This window comes from Epinephelus moara, chromosome 3 (genome assembly GCF_006386435.1).
Source record: "Epinephelus moara isolate mb chromosome 3, YSFRI_EMoa_1.0, whole genome shotgun sequence".
Lineage (NCBI taxonomy): Eukaryota > Metazoa > Chordata > Actinopteri > Perciformes > Serranidae > Epinephelus > Epinephelus moara.
The window spans coordinates 33,112,731-33,137,667 of NC_065508.1; the positions used below are offsets into that span (position 1 = coordinate 33,112,731).

General features: G+C 40.2%; 1 protein-coding gene across 1 annotated transcript in view; it reads left to right on the forward strand.

The window, feature by feature from the left end:
* Window positions 1-24,937, forward strand: part of LOC126387950 (roundabout homolog 1-like) — a 131,824-nt gene that overhangs the window by 84,570 nt on the left and 22,317 nt on the right. The window contains exons 9-14 of the mRNA XM_050040766.1: window positions 10,166-10,323; window positions 18,520-18,640; window positions 19,716-19,854; window positions 19,955-20,082; window positions 22,692-22,816; window positions 22,916-23,087. Coding sequence (XP_049896723.1) covers window positions 10,166-10,323; window positions 18,520-18,640; window positions 19,716-19,854; window positions 19,955-20,082; window positions 22,692-22,816; window positions 22,916-23,087 — 843 coding nt within the window. The remainder of the gene's footprint in view (window positions 1-10,165; window positions 10,324-18,519; window positions 18,641-19,715; window positions 19,855-19,954; window positions 20,083-22,691; window positions 22,817-22,915; window positions 23,088-24,937) is intronic.

Here is a 24,937-nt window from a genome sequence, read left to right on the forward strand (position 1 = left end):
TACTGTAGACAGAGTGGTCATTACTCACAGTGGCGTCATACTGGGCGCCTTTACAGAAAACGATGACAGTGTCTAATCATGGTAATTAAACATTTTATACCACAACACTATTAGTATAGCCTTACGCAACAGTACCAGTATGGTCTTGCTGTTTGCCTGCTTTAAAATGACTCTTTGAGCAGGTGTGTCCAGTGTACTGAAATATTTGGTCTGAATGTCAAATCTTCAGTGGCAGAGGGGTCTCGCTTTATGTTGTCCGTTCCTGAGTAAATGAGCATAAGTTATGTGTGGGAATGTTTTCAATATAAACTCCGTGTATCTCATAAACAAAAGAGCATGTGTGTGTGTGTGTGTTCTCTGAACATGTGTAACAACTTGTCAGCCTGTATTTCCTTTCAACCTCTCACACAACCTTAAGTTGAAACAATTCTCTACAGCTCATAAAGATGTCCGCAGCACTGGTACCTAAATCTTAAAACCAAACACTGTGACTCAATCCAAATACACTCCTTGCCCTTACCACTTAGTCCTTGCTCCTCCGTTTTGCATGTTCAAGCTTAGAGGTGTGGTGTCCCAATTCTTGTTCAGATAGTGGGTTAGAATAATGTGTTAAGGCCCAGACACACCAAACGGACATCAAAAAACTAGTGGCAACTAAGACTGACTGTTGGATTATCTCACATCGCCTGTGTCTCAGCCAAAAAGTTGTACCTGAACACACCACAAAGACTACAGCCAACTGGCACGTACATTTTGCGCCTTCATCAGAGGAAGCAGCTCTCCACACCAGCAGGCAGCAGCAGTTTGTATTTGTCATTATCCTTATCCTGTTAGGGGTCGCTGTTAGGGGTCACAGGGGGGCTTGAGCCTATCCCAGCTGACATTGGGTCCAGGTGGGGTACAACTTCAACAGTCGCCAGACTATCGCACAAGGTATTTTTTCTAAAGAGCTTAATGGCTAAAAACTTAATCTTTCATAATGTAATAAGTTTGTATTGATCTCAAGAACTCTTGACTTTAGCCATTTGTTTACTTTCCTCACTTCCATTTCTTGTTAACGGTGTGGATCATACTGCCAAAACAAGGGCTACAGATGCTTACCAACAGCCTGACGTTGACCAATGGCTGACCATCAGCTTGCTGCTTCAGGGTCGCTAGGGCCACATGGCCATCCAAACAGGATTTTCAGAGGTACACTCCAAACCAAGTGTTAGGAGAAATTACCGGCAAGATAGCTGCACAAGCAATAAAGAAAACCTAAAAGTGTATTTTCTTCATCAACAAATACATATAAAAATTACATTAATGGTGTTGAATATTGTTTAAATATATTACAGTCGTCTTCTTTATAGCAAGCTTAACAAAAAAATCACTAGGAGCATGCTGATGTGTCAGTAGCTAACTAGCTAGCCAGCTAACGTTACATTGTTATTGCTGGTCTGTGCATGACAGTCCCACATTTTGACCTATTTTCATGTCACATCCCCCCTTTGATGACTTATGACGCCCGGAATTTAACTAAAGTACAACGAAGGTGCTGCCCTTGTTAGCGCTCCTCTAATATCAGTACAGACTGGTAGGGTAGGAGCACAGGTTGCTAATGTTAGCCCACAGAGCACAGCTAGTGGCCTGGTGCTGAAGCAGTGTTCTTTTTTATTAGCTGACTTGTTGGACTGATTTATAGCTGGAAAGGAGTGTCTATGCTTCTCTGTCTCCATCAGATAAATAGCAGATGTCCTTTTGATAATACCATTATTGCCAAAGTCATGTCTGTTTATGTAAACGCCATTGACGACTACTGATGATGTGTCAGGATCTTGAAGGGTTGCTCAGTTTCATATGGAAAAATTTCAACTACAACCCCTGGTAACTGATCCAAGAGACAAAGGGACACTGAAAAACAAGGGGTAGGGGTATAAATAAGAAATGCGATGGGGCTTATGTCTGCACACCTGCATTTATCTTTCTCATTTCATTCTTAAAGGATTCAATACAGGCCATTGGTGTTGTTTTACACTGCACCAGCATTTGCTCCAGTGCACCACCATCTACTTGTCTACTCATTGTAGAAATCTGATCTTCATCCTGAGAACTGATGTAGTGTTTTGCTATTGTCACAAGATAAGTAAGAGAACTCCAAACGTTATAGGCAACAACAGGAACTGTGAACCTTTTGCACTTTTGTGTGATTGACAAGTCACCTAACCCCATCAGAGCTGTTTCACCCAGCTCTTCTGCCACTCCACTAATTATCCTAATCTGCTTCATGTCCGTCTGTCTCTCTGTATCTGCCCTCTCCTTATTCTCAGCAGCGCTTTTTCCTCTTTCCTTTTCTCCCGTCTTGCTTCTTACTGAGGGATAGGATGAGTGGAAGAGATTAATACGGAGGTTACACAATCCTTTTAGCTGGTTTTAATGTCTGCCCCTCACGAGTGATATGTTCCGCACGTACATCAACAGGATTAGAGTGTCAGAACATCCGCGAACTGATGAACCGGCGCATCTATCCCTCCACACACACTCACACGGCATCATTGTACACATAAACCCCCCGTCCTAATGCAGTGCCTCTTAATAGGTTGCATGTATGTCCATTTCGCAAACCATCGTTTCTTCTGACTTGGCTCTGCCGTGTGCATTATTGTGTTTTTTTAATAGTGCAAAACAGTATAACTTAACAGAAAAACAAAGCCATAATAATGCAAAAATATGGGACAAATTATCTCACGAGTGGCTGGGGTAAATTTGTATGTTCAATTTGTATTGTGAGCAAGTGTAGCAAGATTATCTCTGCCCATATGCCAATGTGTGCAAGGGTTAAAGAAGAGAGGAAATGGGTAGTGACAAAATGTTGATTGTCACGGGATAGAATGAGACAAGAAATTCTGAAATTCAAAAAATAAAGTAAATGTGTGATACGAATCCAGATAGCGCAGGTCAACTTTAGGTCAGCATTCCTAGCACGTCTTACATAAAGTTGAAGCTAATGCCACAGCCCGAGAGAGCTTAACACGAGGGAAGGCTCTTTGAGTCTAAGAGAGGAAGAGAACAAGAGGAAAAGTTAAAGTGTAAAATTTGGCCCAACAAATATTATAACTAGGGGCTTTATCCCAGTAAGTGAGCCCCTACGTTGAGTTAATTGGCTCTCCAAACATAAGATAGATTTATGCCCCTGCATGCAAAAGAACCTGTTTGCCCTGGGACTTTTGTGAGTAATGATTTCAGTGAAGAAAATGAAATTCAAATAGGGGAGCTTGGGGAGGACAGGCAAGGATTTTTTGTTTGCTTTATAAGCAGTGTGCGGTGTCTTCTGGATGCTAGTGTGTGTTCCACAAATCTCGTGTGCCATAGTTATGAGACTGAGCTAATGCATGTATTCTAATTTGTATGTGAACAACCTTCTTATTTTATTGGATTTGCTTGGTTGCAGTTCATATTATGCTATTGGCTTTGGTATGTGCTTGCAAAGGGGTACAGGGCCCACTGGACCTCCCGTGCGAGTGCCTGTCTGTCTCTTTTTTCGATCTATCCGGCCAGCTACAGTCCATGAGCTGCACATATTGGTTTTTCTTCGGAGCAGCTGTTTCTCCTGCAGCTTTCTGTCTCTCCAGACTACAGCTTTGTAAGAGCAAGGAGGAGAAGACGAGTAGGAGGTGGTGGAGGCGGAGAAGGGGGGGGGGGGGTTGGATAGAAGTATAGAGGTAGGGGGTACAGAGAGGTCAGGAGATAGATTGTGAGAAAAGTCAAGGATATCATATCTGCTGGGGTTTGATAATAACTGTATTTTTAAGGCTGGCTTAAGGTATTTATTAAATTTATTTATTTTCAAGTCAGCGCTCTGGGGTATTTCAGTCAAAGGCTGGTTTGTATTTAAGCTGAAACGAATGTTTTTAAGCACTGGGAAACATTAAGACTTCAGGACAGTGTCATAGATGCCAGTACTTATTTTTACTTATTACTACTTAGTCTTGGAATAATGTGTTTTAGTGTGGTCTCGGTTCAGCATGCCACAGAACAGAGAAGGAACCATAATTCCAGCCTCTGCCTTTTTTTCCATTTTAGTATTTACATATCATTGAGTTGGTTTGATGAAATCTAGGAAAAATAGTCACGCTGTACCTACAGCATAAAGAATAACAATATATATGGAAGGGCAGTCATTTTTAGAGATAAAGTTGATGCTCTGCCTTTTGTCTTTTTAATTTTTGTTACTTCATTTTCCAGAGAGCATTTTATTGAACTTTTCATTCTCCACTCATTATTGAGCCTTTTAGAGGAGGCCAGTGTGTATGAGATATTTGAATAAGTAACTGATTATATCAAGCATGCATTTATTAATAATGCATGGGCTTCCAGTGGATTAAGACTTTATGGTATTTAATGAGTGCTTTCAAATAATGCTCCAACAGAGTGTCCGTTAAATGACTTTCAGTCATTCTGTTTAAGTCTTATAGTAGCTTAAATACCAAACAGACAGTAATTTAGCTTTTCAAATGTGGGGAGGGGGTCACAACACTTTATCATATCACCGAAAGGCTCTGGTAACATGTGATAGGCATTATTATTGTATTATTTTTTGCATTTTATTCCATTGTAGTGGAATTCTATTTGGTTTAAAGGAATAGTTTCACATTTTGGGAATCCCTGGAGCTTTGTCGTCGCCGCAAGGTTGCTAAGCAACCAGCGGAGACTTGAGGAAGTCACTGCTCCCAGCCAAGAAATAATCCAGCTCTTGTTTGATATCAGACAAAATTGTCAACTCGTTTCACTCCGTTTCCATCTTCATTCTAACAGTGCATCCACTCAAACTGATTTATGTTGTGGAGCGGGATTGGATTTACCCTAAAACAATCACGAGAGACCTACCTACACTAATGCTAATCATGCCAACATACTTGTTTTGCTGAGGTTTTAATAGTGGGGTATAGCAAAGTAAAAACTATGATGAGGGTCATATTGAGACATGTCGACTTAGAACAACTTCGAGCAGTGTGTATCTTGTCTGCAGCGATTGCCATTGTTGTTACTCCTCATTGGTTGTGGAGTACTGCTTGACGAAGTTTGACAACAGTTTGACAACAGGTTGACAACAGTGATGATACCACCCATGGTGTTGACTGGCTAATCTTTAGTCCCCTAGCCGCTTTCATTGGTCAGTCTTCATTTCAGCCATCAAACAGCTGTTCCATTTTATGATGCCAGACCAATTACTAAATTTCGAGGAGGGGCAGATTCCAAGCTCTGGACTCAGGTAAATCCAGCACATAACCCCCCTTAAAATGACAACTTGTCATTTTTATGCCTTGATATTTGTACAGATTAAACAAACACAACATAACCTGTTAATAAGTGTGCTTTAGAGTAGCTGGAAGATGGATTTGCCCCCCGTTTGGAGTCAGTTTAGCTGTTCCCTCCTGTTTCCAGTCTGAAAGCTAAGCTAAGTGGCTGTAAGTTCCAGTCATGAGAGTGGTATCAGTTTGAACTATTGTTGAACTATTCCTTCATATTCAATGTCAAAATGTAAAACCATACAAACCTTTCCTGACAAGAGAGAATACATTTTGGAAATTGAGGACTGTTGTGTTGAATCTAAATTAAATCCACTATTGAGAAGGTGAAGGGTCCCTCCATTTAATTCTCTCACAAAGAACACTGTATTTATTATTTAGTTGGCAGCTAATTATGCTTATCAAGCTCAGACCCTGCTGATTGTAAAAATGTGGTTCCATTCTTAACATTTAATTCTTGGAGCCAGCAGTGACTTACATGCCATGGCATGTTCCCCTCTTTCATCTGTGTCAAGCTTTTTGTTGTTATATGACATTTCTGATCAATCATAAAACAAATGAAAATATAAAACACATCAAACTAATGATGTGGAAATGCCAAAGTCTTCAACTTTTTTCTTCATAAAAACCTAAAATCTGTCAGCAGTCTCTAAACAGGCATTTGGATAAGCTGATTGCTAATTGTATTCCTCTACTTTAATATGAGTTGGAAGCAGAAGCATGCACAGCTGTTGTGCTGCTTTTGGCAAAGCTATAACTGATATTAAACTGTCAGTGCCTTGCAGTAATGTTGATGTTGACTTTGGGACGTGCAATTGATTGCTGTATGAAAACAGTTGTACAGCTGGATGTGCAGTATATATCAAAGCACTTTGAATACAAAATGGAGGAACAAGAGGGGGCTAGTTTTAACTGTGGTGACAAAAAGGTGCCTCTGGCTGTCTCATGCAATGATGCAGTGTGATGAGGTTACTGTGTGTGTCCCATGTCTGTGGGGTTAGATTGTGTTCCTTTTTTGGTCCAGGACTCTGGACTCTGCAGAGAGGCTGCAGTAGGCCTTTCAAGCTATGGCTCAGGCTCCAGAGGACTAACAACAAGTCAGACACTGTCAGATCAGGGGTAGTGAGGCCAACGGCAGATGCTTTGAAGTGGGCTATGAGATTCTCATCTGGAGGGATCAGATGGAGGGCGAAAATAAGACAGTGAGAGGTGCAAAACTCCAGCTTAACAGGCAAGCTGGGTTGGCTTCAGAAGCTGTCGAGGTGGGTTTCACTGTTAGAAGCGGGAGCCTGCTATGAATGGCTTCAAAAAGCTGTGAAATTCATGTGGGTGCAACGTGTGAAATAAACAAGTATGATTTGAGAATAACAAGAAAGACATGATAGCGTGCAAAGCCTTAAAGGAGCAGTGTGTAGGATTAAGTGGCATCGTCTCCCATGTGCCAAGTGCGAACTTCCAGTTAAGATTCATTCATTGTTCATTGTTTAGGAGGTGTTTACCATGAGCCTGATTATCCGCAGAGGTCTCTCCCTCTCCAAAACAAATGGATCAGGTGATTAAAACTGGTTAAAACACAGAATAAAGCAGTTTGACATTACAAATCAGTGTTTCTCTGACACGGCTTGGGTCATCATAGACGGGCTGCTACCCCAGCACCTGCTAATGTGTGCTTGCAATTTATCTCAGATAATTTAAGATCACTGATAACTTACTGTAAGGTGGTGCAGTGGTTAGCACTGTCGCCTCATAGCAAGATGGTTCCTAGTTCGAACCCAGGGTAGGGGGTTTGAACCCAGGGTGGGGGAGCCCTTCTATGTGGAGTTTGCATGTTCTCCCCATATCAGGGTGGGTTTTCTCTGGGTACTCCGGCTTCCTCCCACAATCTAAAAGGTTAATTGGTGACTCTAAATTGGCCATAGGTGTGAATGTGGTTGTCTGTCTCTGTCTCAGTCCCCCCCCCGCTTCCTATGTAGGTATAAACAGCTCATTTTAAGGTAATGAAAAACATATTGATTCCTATGTTCAGGTGATCATACACTAAAGAAAACGTACTTATTATATTATATTACATACATTATATTATATTACACACACCGGACCTTTTAAAATGCAGATGCAAGAGTGAAAGAAAAGATGGGAAAGATACAAGTGAAGTAAAAGATTTAGTTAAAGTTTTTGAAGTAGACAAGAGCAGTATTAATCACTCTGCAATCAAAGCATGCTGAGATTTTAAAAAAAGCCTTTGTTTTTATAGCATATGTAAGAAAGAGGGTTTAATTTGCAGTGATTGTCCTTTGCATAATTCTTCAAACACCCTCTAAAATCAAGCAGTCATTGCAGGATGTCCACATTTTATTAATCAGCGTACAACATTTAATATGAGCATCTACTGAACCTGGTTTTGCAAATGCCACTGACTCAAGCTATTTATGATTTGACAGTGGAGTAAGCAACATCACTCCTAGAGAGCAGCTTGTCAGGATATGTTGACTAATAAGCAAACATTATATGAATTGTTCAGAGCTATTAGAGGACAATAAAAAGGTTTCAAGAATGTTGACAAACCATAGACAACAGTCTAAGCATAGTTTAGGTTGTGAGATTTGTGTATGCTTGCATGATTTTTACTTGGGCATGCATAATTTCTTATTATATCTTAATAAGCAGATACATTTCCCCTTCTGAGAATATAAACAGTCAGTTTCACAAACACATGTTCCGGATTATTTGCGTGCTTACCCGGCATAATAGTATAACGCGCAAACGAGCCAACTTTTCCTTTTTCACATACACACAAAAACATGCACACTTATGAGAACATTCTTCACTAACCTTCATAAGCTTTGCTGCTTTTAACCCTTATCTCCCCTTGCCTTACGTCTTACACTAACTCCAGCACTATCACTGAAAATAAATCTTTAACAAAGGGCTTTGAGGAAACAGTCCAGGCTTTCAAAATCCTATGGAGACATTTGGACCTCACACGATAGTAAAAACAGATGTGTAACCTGATTGCTATTGGGCTTATGAGATAGCATCAGTCAATCAATCAACATGCACACACACACACTCACACACATACTGTACGCACAGTCGTGATGGTCTCACTTTCTTCCTGTCTGTCGTAACCTCAACCATGTTTTTGTGTCCCGCGAGGAATGCCTTTTATCATGTGACACGGTGGTGTTGGCGGCGGCAGGGAGGAGGGGGGTGGGGGGTCGTTGGACAGCTGTTTCCCATCAGCACTTCAGTCAACTGTAGTCATCCAGTTGCAACCCCGTTCAGAGGATCAGAGGGGGCAGAGCAGCAGAGCGGAGCTCAAAGAAGTGCGGGGGCCAAAATGCCTCCAATTAGAAGGTCATCCCAATTTGTTCTCCCATATCCACCGGTGGCCATCAGGCATCTCAGGCCCGCTTGTCCAGCGTTATGTACAAATCCGTAGCCAGAGGTGAACGAGTTGCCGCCATCTGGGAGTCATTATGCCTTTTCCTCATTGTTTCCTGTCTTTTCACCCCAACCCAACTCTACTGAGTTCTGCTCTCTCTACGTTGGCTCGGCTCCCTTGGCTTGTTCAGGTTCTAAGCCCCCCCTGTAATTTAAAACTGGGAATGCTTAGCAGCAGTCACTCATGCACAGGCGTCTACATTAGCACATGCTGTTCACCTCATCAGGAGCAGAATTTTTCTCAGCTGTGTAGAACAAAAGGTTGTTTTCATTTTTACAACGTACTCCTTTCTTTCTTACACACCCCAATTTCACTTTTCTGTCTTGCAAACACTTGAGAGCTCTGGCAGTATTCTGGTAGATTTTTTTTGACACATTTAAGATTTTAGAATCCCTTGCCGCTCCTCCTCATGCTGTTTAGAGCTTGAGGCCGTACAGTGGAGAGCTTTTATATACAGTCCATGGTTGAGACAGGAATGAGCTGCCTGTGGCCACCAGGAATCACACTCTTCTGCAGGGCTTCTTGGAGTGGATGCGAGTTTGCTTTGTCTCCAGTTCAACTTCTGGCTGGCGAGTCTTTTTTTTTTTCTGTACGCAGGCTATTCGTTGTGGAAAGATGATAAATTGCTGTGGTAGCTTTTCCGCTGCCTGCCACTGGAGCCGTCTGGATCTCACCTTTCTGCATTGCTCTGTAGCCGTGTATCCTCTCGTCTTTCTGTCAGCCATTAAGACAACCAGCTTTCTCAGCAACTTGTCTCAATAGACCGTATCTCCTGTTCGAGTAAGGAAGTAATCACATGAGGACTACTTGCAGCTATTACAGTGCTGATTTACATGAATTATATATCATGTATTAGACTTATAGATTAACACCAATTAAGTTTTTTGGAAAAGAGTTGGTGTGCTGCTCTTAAAGTATGTGCTAGCAAACAACCCTTTATAATGCTGCCTTCAATTGGAACTGGTATTTTTCGACATGAGGATGTCAAGAACACAATATCCTGCTGTTCAAGTGCTTTAATTCTTGAGGACGCTGTTGCTAGGTGACAGGATATAGCCAAATATGGCCTTGTTCCCCTTCCAGACGTGGTGATAATTTTGTGTTTTGTGCATTTCATTGCCACGCTAGGAACAAGAAGAGCAGACAAGAGAGTAAATAAATAAATAAAAAAAGGAATTTCCCTGGGCTCTGACATTGAAAAAAAACATTAGCATACAGTATGTCACAACATCTTTAAAAGTCCCACTTGTGGAAGCTGTAAATACCACTTCAGTCAGCCATTGAAATGAACTCTTCTCTGTGACATGAATTAAATACAACCCACTTAAAGGCATCAAAATATGACCAAATATTGTGATTTATCATTGTCAAATAGTCAGACGTCATTAAATTCCACTCCTTTGACTGATCTGTTTTTCTGTGTGTTTTCCAGTTTTACGTGATGACTTCAGACAGAACCCAGTGGACGTTATGGTCGCAGTGGGTGAGCCGGCGGTGCTGGAGTGCCAACCGCCCCGTGGGCACCCTGAACCCACCATCTCCTGGAGGAAGGATGGTACCAACTTAGATGACAGAGATGAACGCATCACGGTAAGAAATGCAATTTTGACCTAAACCATTACACACAAAAATTTTAATTTGTCATTATTTATGATCATGTTACAGTGCAACAGACATAAAGAGATACTAGATTACTACTTTTGATCTAATGGCTTATTGACACTTCAAGTTTGCTGCACAGCTTTTTGGGTGTAAATCTTTAGTATTTAGTTGCTGTTTTTGGAACTCTAAAGACCCATTCTTAGACACTGTTAGCTATCGTCTGATGTGAATAAAGCCTGTGAGAGGCCAGTATTTCGAGAGATCTGTTAAAGACAGCTGTAGGCCGATGCAGAAGTTAGCATCATGCTGGTTTCCTCATCAAAAAGCCTGTGGATTTTTTCCATTGGGTTTTGGATTATTGCCGAAAATAATCTCTGTGGCAAACAAACGTTTATGATACTTACATGTTGTGTTCAGCAAGATACTCTTCACAAATGAACACCACTTTCATGATTATTGAAGCCTAAATGCAATCACCAGAACTACAAAGCAAATGTTGGGCTATAAACTAGCTACACTATGGTTGAATGACCTAACGTTACCAACATAACAAGACTGTAAAGCTGTTTGCTGTGGCTCAGTGTGATGACATTCTGTAGTCTCGTTTAGCCATTTGTTAGCAATCACCTTTTTTAAAGACACAGAAGTAGTTTCAAAATTCACGAGTGAGGTATTCACTGATGTATTTTATGTCAAAGAACAAAACGTGAAAGTTTGTTCAGCTTGTGTTAACCACAGACGTTATTTCAGGCATCTAACCAAAAACCCATTCAAAAAACCTATTGGCTTTGAGATGAGGGAACTGTGAGTTCATCACTGAGCTTTAGGATTCATTCTTGAGGCATTGCATAGTTTGATTAGCATCTTTAGACAGGTCTAGAGAACATTTTAACTAATCTTTATAAACAGATAACTGCATGTAGATAAATTTAGAAAAGAAAACAGAAACAAAGCAAAGAAAAAGCTTTGTCCTTGACGATAACTGATGGGTTCTGAGATTGCATTTCAGCACTGCATTCTGCCTCTTTTGCTTTTCACATTAACTGTTTACCTGCAAGCAACCAAAGTTGGCTCAAATGAGATTGGTCAATACTGCGCAGACTACAAACAGAAATCAGAACACTACAGATACCAAAATGTTGTACCACTGGCCACAGATTCTGCATACATATCAGATATCTGTTTCAAGAGCTTTCTAAATAACCAACTACCTCTCACCTGAGTCACTTTAAAGCATGGAAAAACAAGTTTGTTAAGTCAAGATTGCAAAAGAATTTCCTTGTGGTCATGAGAATGATAAATAACATCATCTATACCCGGGTCATCTCTGAGTTCCTGCACAGATTTGAAAATGCCTGGAGAAAACCCTGAACCCTAACCTGAAAAGATGAGAAAAAATGCTAAACTTAAGAAGAAAAAAAACCACCAGTGCATATATTTCAACAAGCTGGCACTAGTACGAGCTATATGACACATTATGTTGTCATGTGGCGTACAGTACACAGCAGGAATTTTATTTTCATGTTTTGAATACACTGAACAAAAAGAGTGCTGCAGGAATGAGTCCTGAATGAGTCCTCTTGGTTAGATGCCTGAAATAAAGACTGTGGTTGACACAAGTCTGAGAGATTTCCATGTTCTATTTAAAAAAAAATACATCAGTAAATACCCCCCTTCGTGTCTCAAAAGGCGCTGTCCCTAACAAGTGGCTAATTGAGACTACAGAGTTTCATCACACTGAACATGGCTTTTCAGGCTCTTTGTGGTGGTGCTATTGAAGTCATGCGACTGTGATGTAGTTTGTTTCTAGCCTAACATCAGCTTTTTACATTTAGCGATTGCATTTACACATTTCTGTCTTTGCAAATTATTTTATTTCATTTTTTTTCTTTACATTGCTGTCGTTTTTTTACTTACCTGCTTCCTTTTATGTTTTGTAAATCAGTTACATCTCTACATCTGTTGTTACCTTTTTTGTCTTTGTTAGTATATCCATATTGTCGACATGTGTTTGGATTAAATGATGAATAATTGGCCAAAAAAAAAAAGAGAGCATCATCCTTGCAGCACTCATTTTCAGTCACAGAAGCATCTGATTGGTCTGGCCAGTAGGAATAGGCTTCTCCTTCCTTGAATTTAAGAAAAGTACCATGTTTCAGCAACTCAGAGGATTCTGTGTGTGTGTGTGTGTGTGTTGATTTGTTTATTTGAATGTCTGTGCATGCTCCCGGGGACACACAAGAGCAGATTCAAAGCTCATGTTAGTGCGGAGTGACAGGTAGAGACTCTCTGGGGGACTGTGATGGACAGAGGAGCTATCTCTGATTTTAGGAGAGGGATGGATCAGAGCCAGGGGGGGAGGCTCCTCAGAGGGAAACACAAAGGCTGCTTTTTGCTTTGTACTTTCTGCGTGCCTGTCTTTGTCCTCCCTAATCATCTTCTCTGTATGGAAATATGTCTTTGCCATGAGAGTTCACTCAAAGACATCACTTACTGTACAAAGACCAAAGGAGTCCACCACAAGTGATTCATGGCTACTTTCCATCCCTTTGAGCGTTTCCCTTGTGGCCTGGACCATCATTTATTAATACTGATATGTAGATAAAGTTGTGAGTTAATTCTTAATAACGATTTTTAGAAAGACACTCTCTCACAGGAAAAGTTTGATTTATTGATTTTAATTTAAAACAGCAGAGCGCCTCTATGCTGAAAAATGCATGTAAATCACACTACAAGTAGCTTCAGAATATGTGTGCCTTTAGGGCATTTGAGGCTATGTGAAGAAGAAAGAGAACACTTTGAAACAGTGCAGAGGCGAAAGCTGAGGTTTCAGTGTCCGAGATGGAGGATAGACAAACCACATTTGGATTTCTTAGCAATGGAATTGCTGCTAAAAACGAGGAGCGGTCAGTCCAGGAAATAAAAAAGCTCTTGGTCTGCTCTTTAATCAGCTGCTAAAGTTACTAGTGCAGCAGTATTTACAGCAAACAGCAAAAAAGTTGCACAACAGAAATACAGCATTATTCAAAGGCATTGGATTGAGCTAGATCATCTTTGTAGTCCATTGGGAATACTTCACTGGCACAAAATGTAATATTGGTTCGTCAAAGGGACAGTTATTACACAGACACAGCAGTCCAAATCACCATGGACGCCCACTGACACAAATATTTTTATCCAGAGTTTAACTGGGCAGGGGCAGAATTATGATTTCAGTGGAGGGGGGGCACAGTTAGTGTGGGCACAAATCCTCAAAAGAGCTTTAGTTTTTCAGATATCCGTACCCAAGATAGAACAAAACACAACTTTTCCTCATACAACTGTTCATATGATATCCCACAAATCAGTGGCCCACGAATGATGTTATGTACTCAGTGTTAAGTTACATAATTAGCATAAAGTTATAGAGGTTAGGTTTAGGTTTAAGTTACTGTGGTGAGGTGTAGGAAAAGAAAAATGATGACGACGTACCTTAAAATGACTCAAAGTTCACTCAAAATTCACAATTCAGCTCCGCCAACGAGAGGAGGTACAGAAGTGAGTTAATTAAACAATCAGGTAAAGTCAAGAGGGAGTGAAACTAAAACAAACCTGTTACATAAGGTAAGATTTTTCTTTAGTCACTGAGCTATTGGCAGAAATGTTTAATGGTGGTTTTTGTTATATTTCACTGGCACACGGTGCTGTTAATGTGCAAACTGGCTAACTAGCATCAAGACTGTCTTCCAGATTGCCCTTTTGAATGTGGATTACAGACACCACCATCTGCTGGTGTGGAGAGTCATTTCCTCTCATGCAGGTGCAGAATGTACGTGCTGGTTGACCACTGGCTGTAGTCTTTGCGTTGTGTTCATGTGCAACATTTTTCACTAAGTCACAGCGATACAGCAAGGGGACTTTGTCCGTGCTAGTTCTCTGAAGTCGGTTTGGTGTTTACAGGGACCGCTAAGGACCGCTTTCTTCTTTACTCCGGTCAGCACATTGGTCATATGATTGCAGCCTTCCAAAATACAGGAGTTGTGCATGAATTCCTGGCTCATGATTACATGGGATATGTATGAATTTTTGTGATTTATTTTCGTAGGAAAATGTAGAAACATTTTAAAGCAAAATACAGCAAAAATTGATGAAATTTTTTTGAGACTTTTAAATACTTAGTTACCATAGGCAGATATTTTACGTATAACACTGTTTAAAAGAGAGTTATTTTACTGAAGGTAATATATGGTGGTATGTGGCACAGTTAAGGCCCTCACATTGAATAAAAAACTTTGCATAAAAACAATAAAGGTGATGCAATAAAGCAAAATGTGTAAAGTGAAAAGTAAATTGTATTTTTTCATGTTAATATGTAACAAAATATGAAAAAATATATTTATATTTGCTTTTCGAGATAAATCAGAAATAAAATTTTAACTGCATTAAACCCTATATGGAGCTCAAGATGACAAAAATGTATCTCCCCTCACAATGGTAAAACTAAACACTCCAAATCCAGCCAAATATTGCAGATACTGTTACCACTTTAAACAGCATTTTGAAAAAGTTATTCACATTTCCATGCTCTTCTTTTATTCTATGTAATTTCTCACAACTTCTGAAATACATATACCAGTCCAGTTTCCATACCTTTTTTTTCTTTTCTTTTCTTTTTTTAAATATACTGTCAGTGACTGTAAAAAGTGAAGGAGTCCAATACAGCCATCTGAAAATGTACAGGGGGCATGTCCCCTGCAACTGTGTAATCTTAATTACCTGATTGTAATATGATTATACATTCAATAAAAATATCAGTCAACAATTACTCAATGAAATGGAAAACTACAGTATAGTATGGGAAAGATTATGAGCGACCAATAAATCTATTCACTTACATGCAAATAACTGGAAAGAGATGTCAACATGTCATGGGGTCCCCAGTTTCCTAGTTGTCTATATATCATGTTGCTTTTATTAATGTAAATTCAATGTTCTGAGTTCATGCCAAAACATGCAGCCTGTCGTACTTGCTCGGATTCCAACGATGATGTCATATGTCATACATGGCTCTTTCATGGCTGTAGACACACCGCTGTTACTGTATGCAATCCTGCAGTTGTGTTTTTAGCCATATATAGAACATTTTTGCATTGACTCTAATGTGAGTCCAAACATCCAAACCAAATCCACTGGATACTGAAAGGAATGGCTGAATCTGCAATACCAGCTCCCAAATTCCCCCCACTTGCTCCTTGTGATTGCTAGTGGTTGGTATTGTGTATGAAAAGTACATAGAACCACAAGTTACACCACAATCTTCTTCATAAAACCACGCCATTTGCAACACATTTAGAATGTCAGCCATAGTTAGGCCACTCTTAGTTGTTATTTATTCAGTGTACAGTATGAACAGTTTGTGGTTGAAGGTTAGCCTGGAGGAGGCTGACTAATAAATGAAAGGCTGTTGGTTTCATCCCTGCAGCAGCAATTTAATGATGTATTCTATCTGTTCACTGGCGAGTGGAGAGTGCTCAGATATCCAGGTGCTGTCTAGCATGACACTGAATCCCCTGCCTGCTCCATGGACACAGCACTGTGGGCAGCCTTGGCCTCTGACCTCTGTTAAGAAATAAAAGTGCAGAGCCATTACAGGCTGTGTGTCTCTGGCAAGCATTTATGAATAGTTCGATTCCACTGCTTAGTGTGAATAGGAAAAAAGCAATCTTAAATCATAATGACGAGGCCGAAAGTTTAATTGCAGTTGATGCCGAGAGGTTTCAGATGTCGGGGTGCAAAAAAATGGCATTGTGGTTGTTTTGAGATTTTCAGACTGGCATGTCTACCCACTATCATATCATGCCTGCTCACTTCTGCTCTGGTATCACCTCTAGCACTCAGTAGCTTCAGACTATCAGTGCAGTTGCTCACACTGAAAGCACCATAAAGACAGCTACCGAAGTCTGCGGGGGCGTCTGGTGGATAGGATATGAAAAGAATGAAAACAGTATGGAGTGCATATATCTTCCAACTCTTTGTTGTATGTGTAAGTATACTTGTGTGTGTGTATGTGAGCAGATATCAGTATAGAGGAGGTAAAAAGTTTGGGAAAGGCAAAGAAGGCTGACTGAACATCTAAGGAAGGTCTCTACAAAGAGGCAGCGTCTTTGTTCTCAGGGTTCTGTGCTAATGTAGCACTAGATATGAATTATGTAATTTCATAATGGGTGACCTTCTGTGCAGCTTGAAAGGCAGTGCAAATTCTGTTCCTTAGATGAAGATATGCATACAGATGCACACAAGCACGTCTTGCTGTTACCCTATCAAGCGCACAAAAATGTATATATTTTAAAATAGCATAGAGACAAAGATGTGATTATATGTGGGAGGCATCATGCATTAAAGGTAACACATTCACAAATAAAACTTTGCACATTTTATCACAAAACATAAAAATGTTGGCATTTTATTATCTGCATAATTAAAGTGCCACACTCACACAGTGCATGTAAGGGACCTTATCTTACACCTGTCATAAACCTGGGGTCTTCGGTGCATAGCACTACGTAACTTCAATTGCTAGTTTCAGACCAACGCAGTTGTTATTTTCACAGCCAGCACCCAAGTTCGGAAAGAAGCAAATGTACTGGTGCCTTTCTACGTACCCGTGGGTGTGTGGTAAGGGGCAATGTTTGCACATTGCTATTTTGAGAAAGCGATTGTGTTATCAACCAATATAAACTTGGGTCTAATGCCTGGGTCTTCAGCAGGGGGTCTGCGTCCCTAGGGTTACTGCAGGGGGCGCACCAAATTATTGTTTGATAGTTGTAGTTTGATAGTAGCAGTTGAAGTTTTAATTAATTGATTAATTAATTTTTTTATTGAAAAAAATTTTTTTTAAATATGTCTGAAAATACATATTAACATGAATCCAACATTTTATTAGCAAAAATAATTTGGCCTATTCATAAAAGACACAATATAGTACAGTACACAACATCCATGATAGGCTACCTGTTACCCATGAATCCTTCTGCAGTCATGCGAGTACGCCAGCATCAAATCACTGTGCAGCACCTATCTATTAGAGCATGGTGAACTAGTTTGCTAACAGGTACGTATACCTTGAAACACATCGGCACATTTGCTTTATTATTATTCCAAGTGACATCTTGTGAGCCGCAATGGATCATTTTTTAACTTTTCGAGCAAGAGACTCTGACACACCATCCACCTCAGAAACCATTGGTGAAGTGCAGTGGGTGAGGCTTATTCACCCTGCCATGTTACAACAGCTGCTGACGTAGCAGCTACAGGCAAGTGCAAACAAGAGAAGACTGAAAAAATATTTAGAGAATTATTTCAAGTCTAACTCAGTTCTATACAGTATATGTAATAGGGGTCCCTGCTCTGTCTCTCTTTCAGCTACAGGGTCTTGAAAATAGTTGAAGACCCCTGGTCTAAAGTCAATAGCACAGCATTTTCCTGCTCTCTTAAGGGGGCTTTATTTACATAGTAGGATGCACCTACATAGGTCGGTTCACAACTCGCATACACTCCCCTTGTTACACTCAGGGGCACATGGATGGGTTGCAGGTGGGCAAAGTAATGCATTATCACTGACTAAATTATAAATTGCATTCTTTAAAATGTGAACATAGCAGAGATCAGAGCAGAGCTGCAGAGCTACTGTCCGACTCTTCAGTAAAAGAGACGCTGTACTTTCTACAGCTATTTCAGGAGAAAGTTTAGTTCTGTTTCCTCTTTCAAGTTTATAACTACAGTTTTTTATTTTTGCTGCTTAAATGTCCCATGATATTTGCTCCTGTGACATTACTGCTCTTACTGCATTACTCTCAGCAGAAAACCACTTGCGTCTCCAATTTGCTGAATCCACCATGTAAATACAGTGCGCACCATGTTTTTAAAGTGAGTGGGAGATGACACTCTGATGTGTTAAATTCATGTTGCGCCCAAAACACACCTATAATTTGTTAAGAGACTTAATACAAGCCCTTTGCCCCTGACCTTTAACTTTGTGCCTAGATTATGCATGATTTAACTAGCTGGAGTGCAGTTGGACACGCCCTAATTGCGCATGCACCATGCACTTTAGACCATGTGCTAAAGATTGTTTAAATAGGGCCCAAGGATGGGAGGATCTTGTACTAAATCACCTCTGCAAATATTTTTTGTGCTTTCTTTTAGATTCGCAGCGGCAAGCTGATGATCACCAACACCAGGAAGAGCGATGCAGGGAAATACATCTGCGTTGGAACTAACATGGTGGGAGAGAGGGAGAGCGAGATTGCTGAACTAACTGTGCTAGGTAACATTTTCAGTTTTGTGATTGCATTTCCCAATGATGCAGTGCTTCACTTAGTCTAAGTACCTCTCAGTTCACAGTGGTTTAGTTTGCCAGTGCGCTATGCAAGGTCTTTGTCACCGGGGTATAATAACCCATTAATTACCTTGATTATGCAGCACAGCCATCCAGTCTGCCAGCTTTGGAGTGGTTTTCCACCAAACACATGCTGAACATCTACTGCTGTTCCATCCAGCACTACAACCCCTCAAACCTTTCAATATAAGAGCTCCCCATGCTACCTCCAACATCCCCGATACCAATCGCCTGTTTCCAGCTCCTATTCTCCATCCCCCACTTATTTTCCTAACATTTCCCATCAGAATAGGGCTCTTATCAGTATCACATGGTTAGATGACCTTGGTTGGGAGTATACAGTATAGTGCCTCATAGAGCCATACAAGGCTGTGAGAATAATCCTGCTGAATGCAGAAATAGGTCAAAATATGTTGTTCTACAGGTTGTGCATAATAAATGACTTTGGAGACTGGCAGATGATTATCACAAGAATATTAAATGTTTCCAGACTCTATGATAGTTGCAATATGTAGATTACTTTGCATATTTTGCTAGGTATTCTGCATTAATTAGAGACTTTTTTTGTTTTTTTGTAGAGGGAATTTTTCAAGTCATGGGAGTTTATAGTTACTGTTGATCAGATGTTAAATTAAAAAAATATTCCTGTCAAAGTGAAATATTACTTTCGAGTTAAAAAAAAACAAGATAGCATAGTGCTATATAAACATTTTCAGTGTTTTCTATACCTTGCCAGATAATTAAGGCACTGTTCTCACATTCAGTGTATAAATTCCAAAGTAAATGTTATCATTTTGCTTTAATTCCTCGCACAAGTTCTTTGCATCAAGTGCATGTTATGGTAAAACTATACAAACAAAATTAAACCCTTAATCAGAAGGCAATATAAAATCCATTATTGCTATACCATTTCTTGGTACTTTAAGGTAAAGATAAGCTACAGTGACTACACAAAGAGGTTGAAAAATACACAACATTTTCAATATATCTTTCTGTCCTCCAGAACGCCCAACCTTTGTGAAGCGGCCCAGCAGTGTGGTGGTGTTGGCAGAGGAGAGCGTGGAGTTCCACTGTGTGGTTCAAGGAGACCCTGTTCCCACTGTCCGCTGGAGGAAAGATGATTCTGACCTGCCTAAGGGCCGGTAATGCACAAAGGCCCTCTATACATTCATTTAGCACGCAAGCATGGTGTCTCAAGTTTTTCTTTCATCTCATGATCGCCTGTGTCCGTCCTGCCTACAGATTTGAAATCCTAGAGGACCATACCTTGATCGTTCGCCAAGTGACCTCTTCAGATGAGGGCTCCTATACATGTGTGGTGGAGAACATGGTTGGAAAGTCTGAATCATCCGCCACGCTTACTGTACACGGTCAGTGCAGCCCGACCCTCACATCTAACGTCCTCTAAACATAGCGCAACCTTCTGTTCTATATAAGGTTCACACGCTTTTTCTTTGAAGATATTGTGTGTGTGTGTGTTTTTTTTTCCTTCTCACTTCCTGGCCGGAGGTCATATAATGTAGTCCTAAAAAAACAAGCAGTATAGGACATTGCAGCAGTTTGTTTACAGTACATTTCATGGTAATGTCCTGTATAAACTGAGAAGAGCATGCAAAGTAAATGTTTACGTGACCGCAGAAAATGGATTCATTTGGTCTGAGTGGTCCTGCCACAATGACACCCTTAAGTTCTTAAATCAGAGGCAGGAAATGAGCAGTAAGACACCTCTCATAGTTGCACACACACACACAGACCAATATATATAAATATATTTACACATAAACATGCACAGACAAGACAGCGACACAGTGGGTGCCATAGACTGTGAGGGCAGTAGGACTTAATTAAAGATAAGGCAGGGCTGCTCGCATGCTGGGAAATGACATGGTTGCAATTACATCGTCTTCCTCTCCCTCCAAAAACCAGAGAAACGAGCGTCAAGGGGGACCATAGCTAATGTGGGCAGTGAAAGGAGAAGGGCAGAAATAACTGGCAGATGACTAGAATTTGTATTAAGGGAGGAAACAGAGAGCTATCTGAGTTAATGTGTGTTTCATAATTAAATAAAAAAAACTCTGGCAGGCACAATCCTAGCTCTAGTCATAACCACAGAATCATTTTTACTGACCTAGAACATTTGGTTGATATTAAACAGTTGCCATTTGAAACAGATGTAGCAGGCCAACAAGCTTTGTAAGGTCTGCGCAGGTCCCAAGTCTGAGATGAAATGCCTCTTAAGCACAGCAAAATGATCTGTATTTTTTCAAACATTAACTTGGAAGAAACTGTTTAACAAATTAAAGAAAACTGCCTTTGAATGATACACATCTTTTCAGACACGGTGCTTAAACTCAGCTTTTCTGCAAATTCATGTGCTTTATTTTTTTTAACAGACATTCTTTGAACACAAAAATGTTGAGCAATAACCGCAGTCATCCTCTCGCAGCAGTTCCAAAACCAGCTGGTTAGCTAGCCAGTCATTTCACTATAAATCTAGTTTACAGATGTCAAGATGTACAGTGGTTCCCATCCCCAAATTTGTCTTTGTTTGTGTAGTACATTTAGTAAAGCAAATCCCTGCACAGCACCAGCAGTCCCCTTTTCCACCTTCCGTCCAGACACAGTGTTCCCTCCTCACCCCTCACAGTTTTATGTCCTCATTAGGGGTTTGAATCTTTGTCCAAATACACTTCAAGGCTGGCTGGCTCTGTAACTCAAACCGGCAATTACACTACTTTCACACCTCGCTGTAGACTAGTCTGCTGGGTCTAATAGGGGCTAAACAGCAAGACTTGTCCTTTGACATCTGTTTTTTATTTTTTTTTTTATTCTCTTTATTTTTTTTCTACTGTTACCTTTTTTTTACTTTTTATTCCAAAAACATAATATCCTTTATCTACATCATTTTCAAACTATACTTAGAAATGTATGAGCATACATGAGGTTGGATATCCACAATAAATTCTGCATCACTTACACTGTTCAATGATACATCCATATTTCTTTATGAGGAGGTCAGATGAAATGAATCATATCAAATACATCATCATCATCATCATCATCATCATCATCATCACCATCACCATCACCATCATCATTGCCTCATTTGCATGTATAATAGTAATAATGAAATAAAATGAATGTTGTCATAAACACCATTAAAGGGAATCAATAAAATGAAATCAAATAAAATGACACTGTTAGATTACAAAAGCCAAAAGACGCAAAGTGTTTTTTTTTTCGTTTGTTATTTTTTTTTTTTTTGGCATACAATGTTGGCCAATAGCTACATTTTTCTCCTATGTAAGAGACAATATCTCCTGCTATAATATCTTGTACATAGTAGATAATATCTCCTATGTTCCATGAATACAACACATCTGTGATCTATTTCCTTTCTAGGCGATACTAAGGAGAATATATCTCCTCCTCCTACTTAAAAAAACAAAAATCGCCTAGCCTCTTAGTGCTTCCTTATCAACCATTTAGAAATGTTCTTGCACCCCATATTACTGACTGACTTCTTTATTTTTCATACCAGTTCCATTGTGCTCACTCTTTCAAATGTGTGTCAATACTGTTGAATGCATAATTGCAGTTCCATATATCTATACGTACCTTCATTACTCATTACACTGCTTCTTTTGTGTCTTTTCTCTTGTAGTCAATACTGGTAAGTTGTCATCCGTCCCTCATCCACCATCAGACAGCAACAAGATATCTTGAGCCCCTGTCATTGTCCTATCTTCACAGTAATTCCATCCAACAATAAAGTATGTAATTCGTGATATGTGTGGGTAAATTAATAGATATGTGCTGTTTTTTTAATTTTAAATAAGGTAAATCATGATTGTTTCTTGCTACATACACACTTAACCTGTATTCCTCGACCTTTTCATGCATACTGAGATGTTATAAAACTGGGAAAGATGAAAATGTATCAGGCTGCCAGGTAATTAGGACCTCATTTCCTCTGCAGTGCCCCCAGCATTTGCCATACGCCCCAGGAACCAGGTGGTGGCAGCGGGCAGGACGGTCACCTTCCAGTGCGAGGCCACTGGCAACCCACAGCCCGCTATCTTCTGGCAGAGGGAGGGCAGTGAGGTGAGATTGACCCTCAGTCTGTCATCACACTAAATCACTCCTCAGTGCAAATAGTGAACGAATGGGTTACTGACTCTGTGATCTCTGTCTCTCCTCCAGAGTCTCTTGTTCTCTTACCAGCCACCGCAGCCCTTGAGCCGTCTCTCTGTCTCCCAGATGGGCAGTTTGACCATTACCGATGTTCAGCGCTCTGATGGGGGCTTCTACAGCTGCCAGGCTCTCAACATCGCAGGCAGTGTTATTACCAAAGCACTGCTGGAGGTCACAGACTGTGAGTAAAGGGAGGGTGTGATGGAGGGCAGATGGGTGGGACTTTTATTCAGCACCTTTCTGGCTTTGATGTTTGGTCTTTTAGCTAAACAAACTAGCTTGCTGATGGAGTTTACCTTTTTAGAGCTTGTGAGGTGTAGTAGGCTACAAACTGGACTTGGTTACAGACTGGTGGGAGCTACCTTCATTATAGGTGTGGTAGTTGGCCTTGGTTACAAACAGCCAGGGGAGGGATTTCAGGAGATGTTGTTCACTCTGTTTCCATGGTGACTGTGTGTAAAGATTGGGGCTATCTGATGCTGGGTACACACTACATGAGAATTAGGTCGATTTTGGGCCTGATTAGCCCCACCCGACAATGGTCAGCAAAGCCATGATTTTTTTTGATGATTCTAAAGATCATTTTGCCAGATTTTCCTCCGTTCTTTTACATTCCTCTATCTGCTCGGAAGTCCGTCCTGGCCACACAGATTTCACATTGCAAGTATTAAACATATTCAGTATTTACAATCCGATATCCGGCGGTCCAGCTGGTCTCAGAGGGTTTTAATCTCAAATTGGATTCAACTCAGATTTATTAATGCAGCTCTAGCTTGCACTCTCACATGGAGTCCATGTTCACACCATCTCCTTGACTTCAGTCATATGTTTTTTTATTTTGTATTTGTTAATTTCCTTTAAAAGTAGTGCAAAACAGCTGGTTAGCTAGGTCTTTCTGCTTGTTGTCCACCATGTTTGTTTGCTCTAAAGTCTATTTTCCTAACCTGCAACTTTACACTATATTTACACAGTATGTAATGTAAATTAAGAGAACTGGGGGACATGTAATGATATTATAAGATAAAAGTTAGCCATTGTAACTATTTACATCAATACAACACAGTCTGTGTTCTGCTTAACTGTACACATGTGTGAAACAAGAATGCTGGATTGACATATGATATGATTTAAAGCCAGGGTGTCAAACCTATGGCCCGTGGTCAGAATCAGCCCATCAAAGGCTCCAAGTGGTGCCAGGTTTCTTCAGATTCTTCAGTTTGCTTCAGAGGCTTTTCCACCCTGACAAGAATACAGTTCTCTGATATAACAATGAATACTTACTGTGGCCATGTTTAAAGATACTGAACATTGTGCAAAATATTGTCTATCAGTAGGTTCAGTTCAAAAGAATCTGTATCAGACTCTATCACACCTGTATCAGGAAATGTATAGATAAATGCACATGTAATGACAGTGAGAAGTGTAGAGGAACAGCCTCTCTGGACTTCCCTTGAACCAGTATTATCAATGAACAAGACCCACCAGACCACCGGGTGTCAAATACTTAGGACTCACCCCTGTATCACCCCGACTGGACAACAACTTCTTTCAGCCATCCTTAGGCCAAAAGGAGGTAAAAAGTCACCTGGGATCCCTCAAGTTTCAGGTGCCATCTTAAAGTATCCAGCCTTGGGGCAAAACGCGGTGATGAACAATCCACTAGTTGTCAATGCTTCTTTTTTCCACCACATCCTGTCCTTTCCTGTCACCCCAGGAAAGCACGCCCTCCCCTCTCTTACCAAATGTTATGTGTGACCAAAATTGAAATGTGTATTGGAAGTGAAATTATACATTTTATTCATATGTGTTGGGAGTTGTAGAAATATAATTGGGATTCATTAATCAACTTGTTTGCATGAATATGTGCTTCCTCAATCTGTTTTTCGTTATATGTTGCCACTATAGGTTGTTTTCAATTGTATTCATTTCAATTGGATGTTAAGAACCGATTTTGACCATAATGAGAAGAGTATGTACCTATCGCGCGTAACATGTCAAAGTATATGTCAAAGATATATATATATATATATA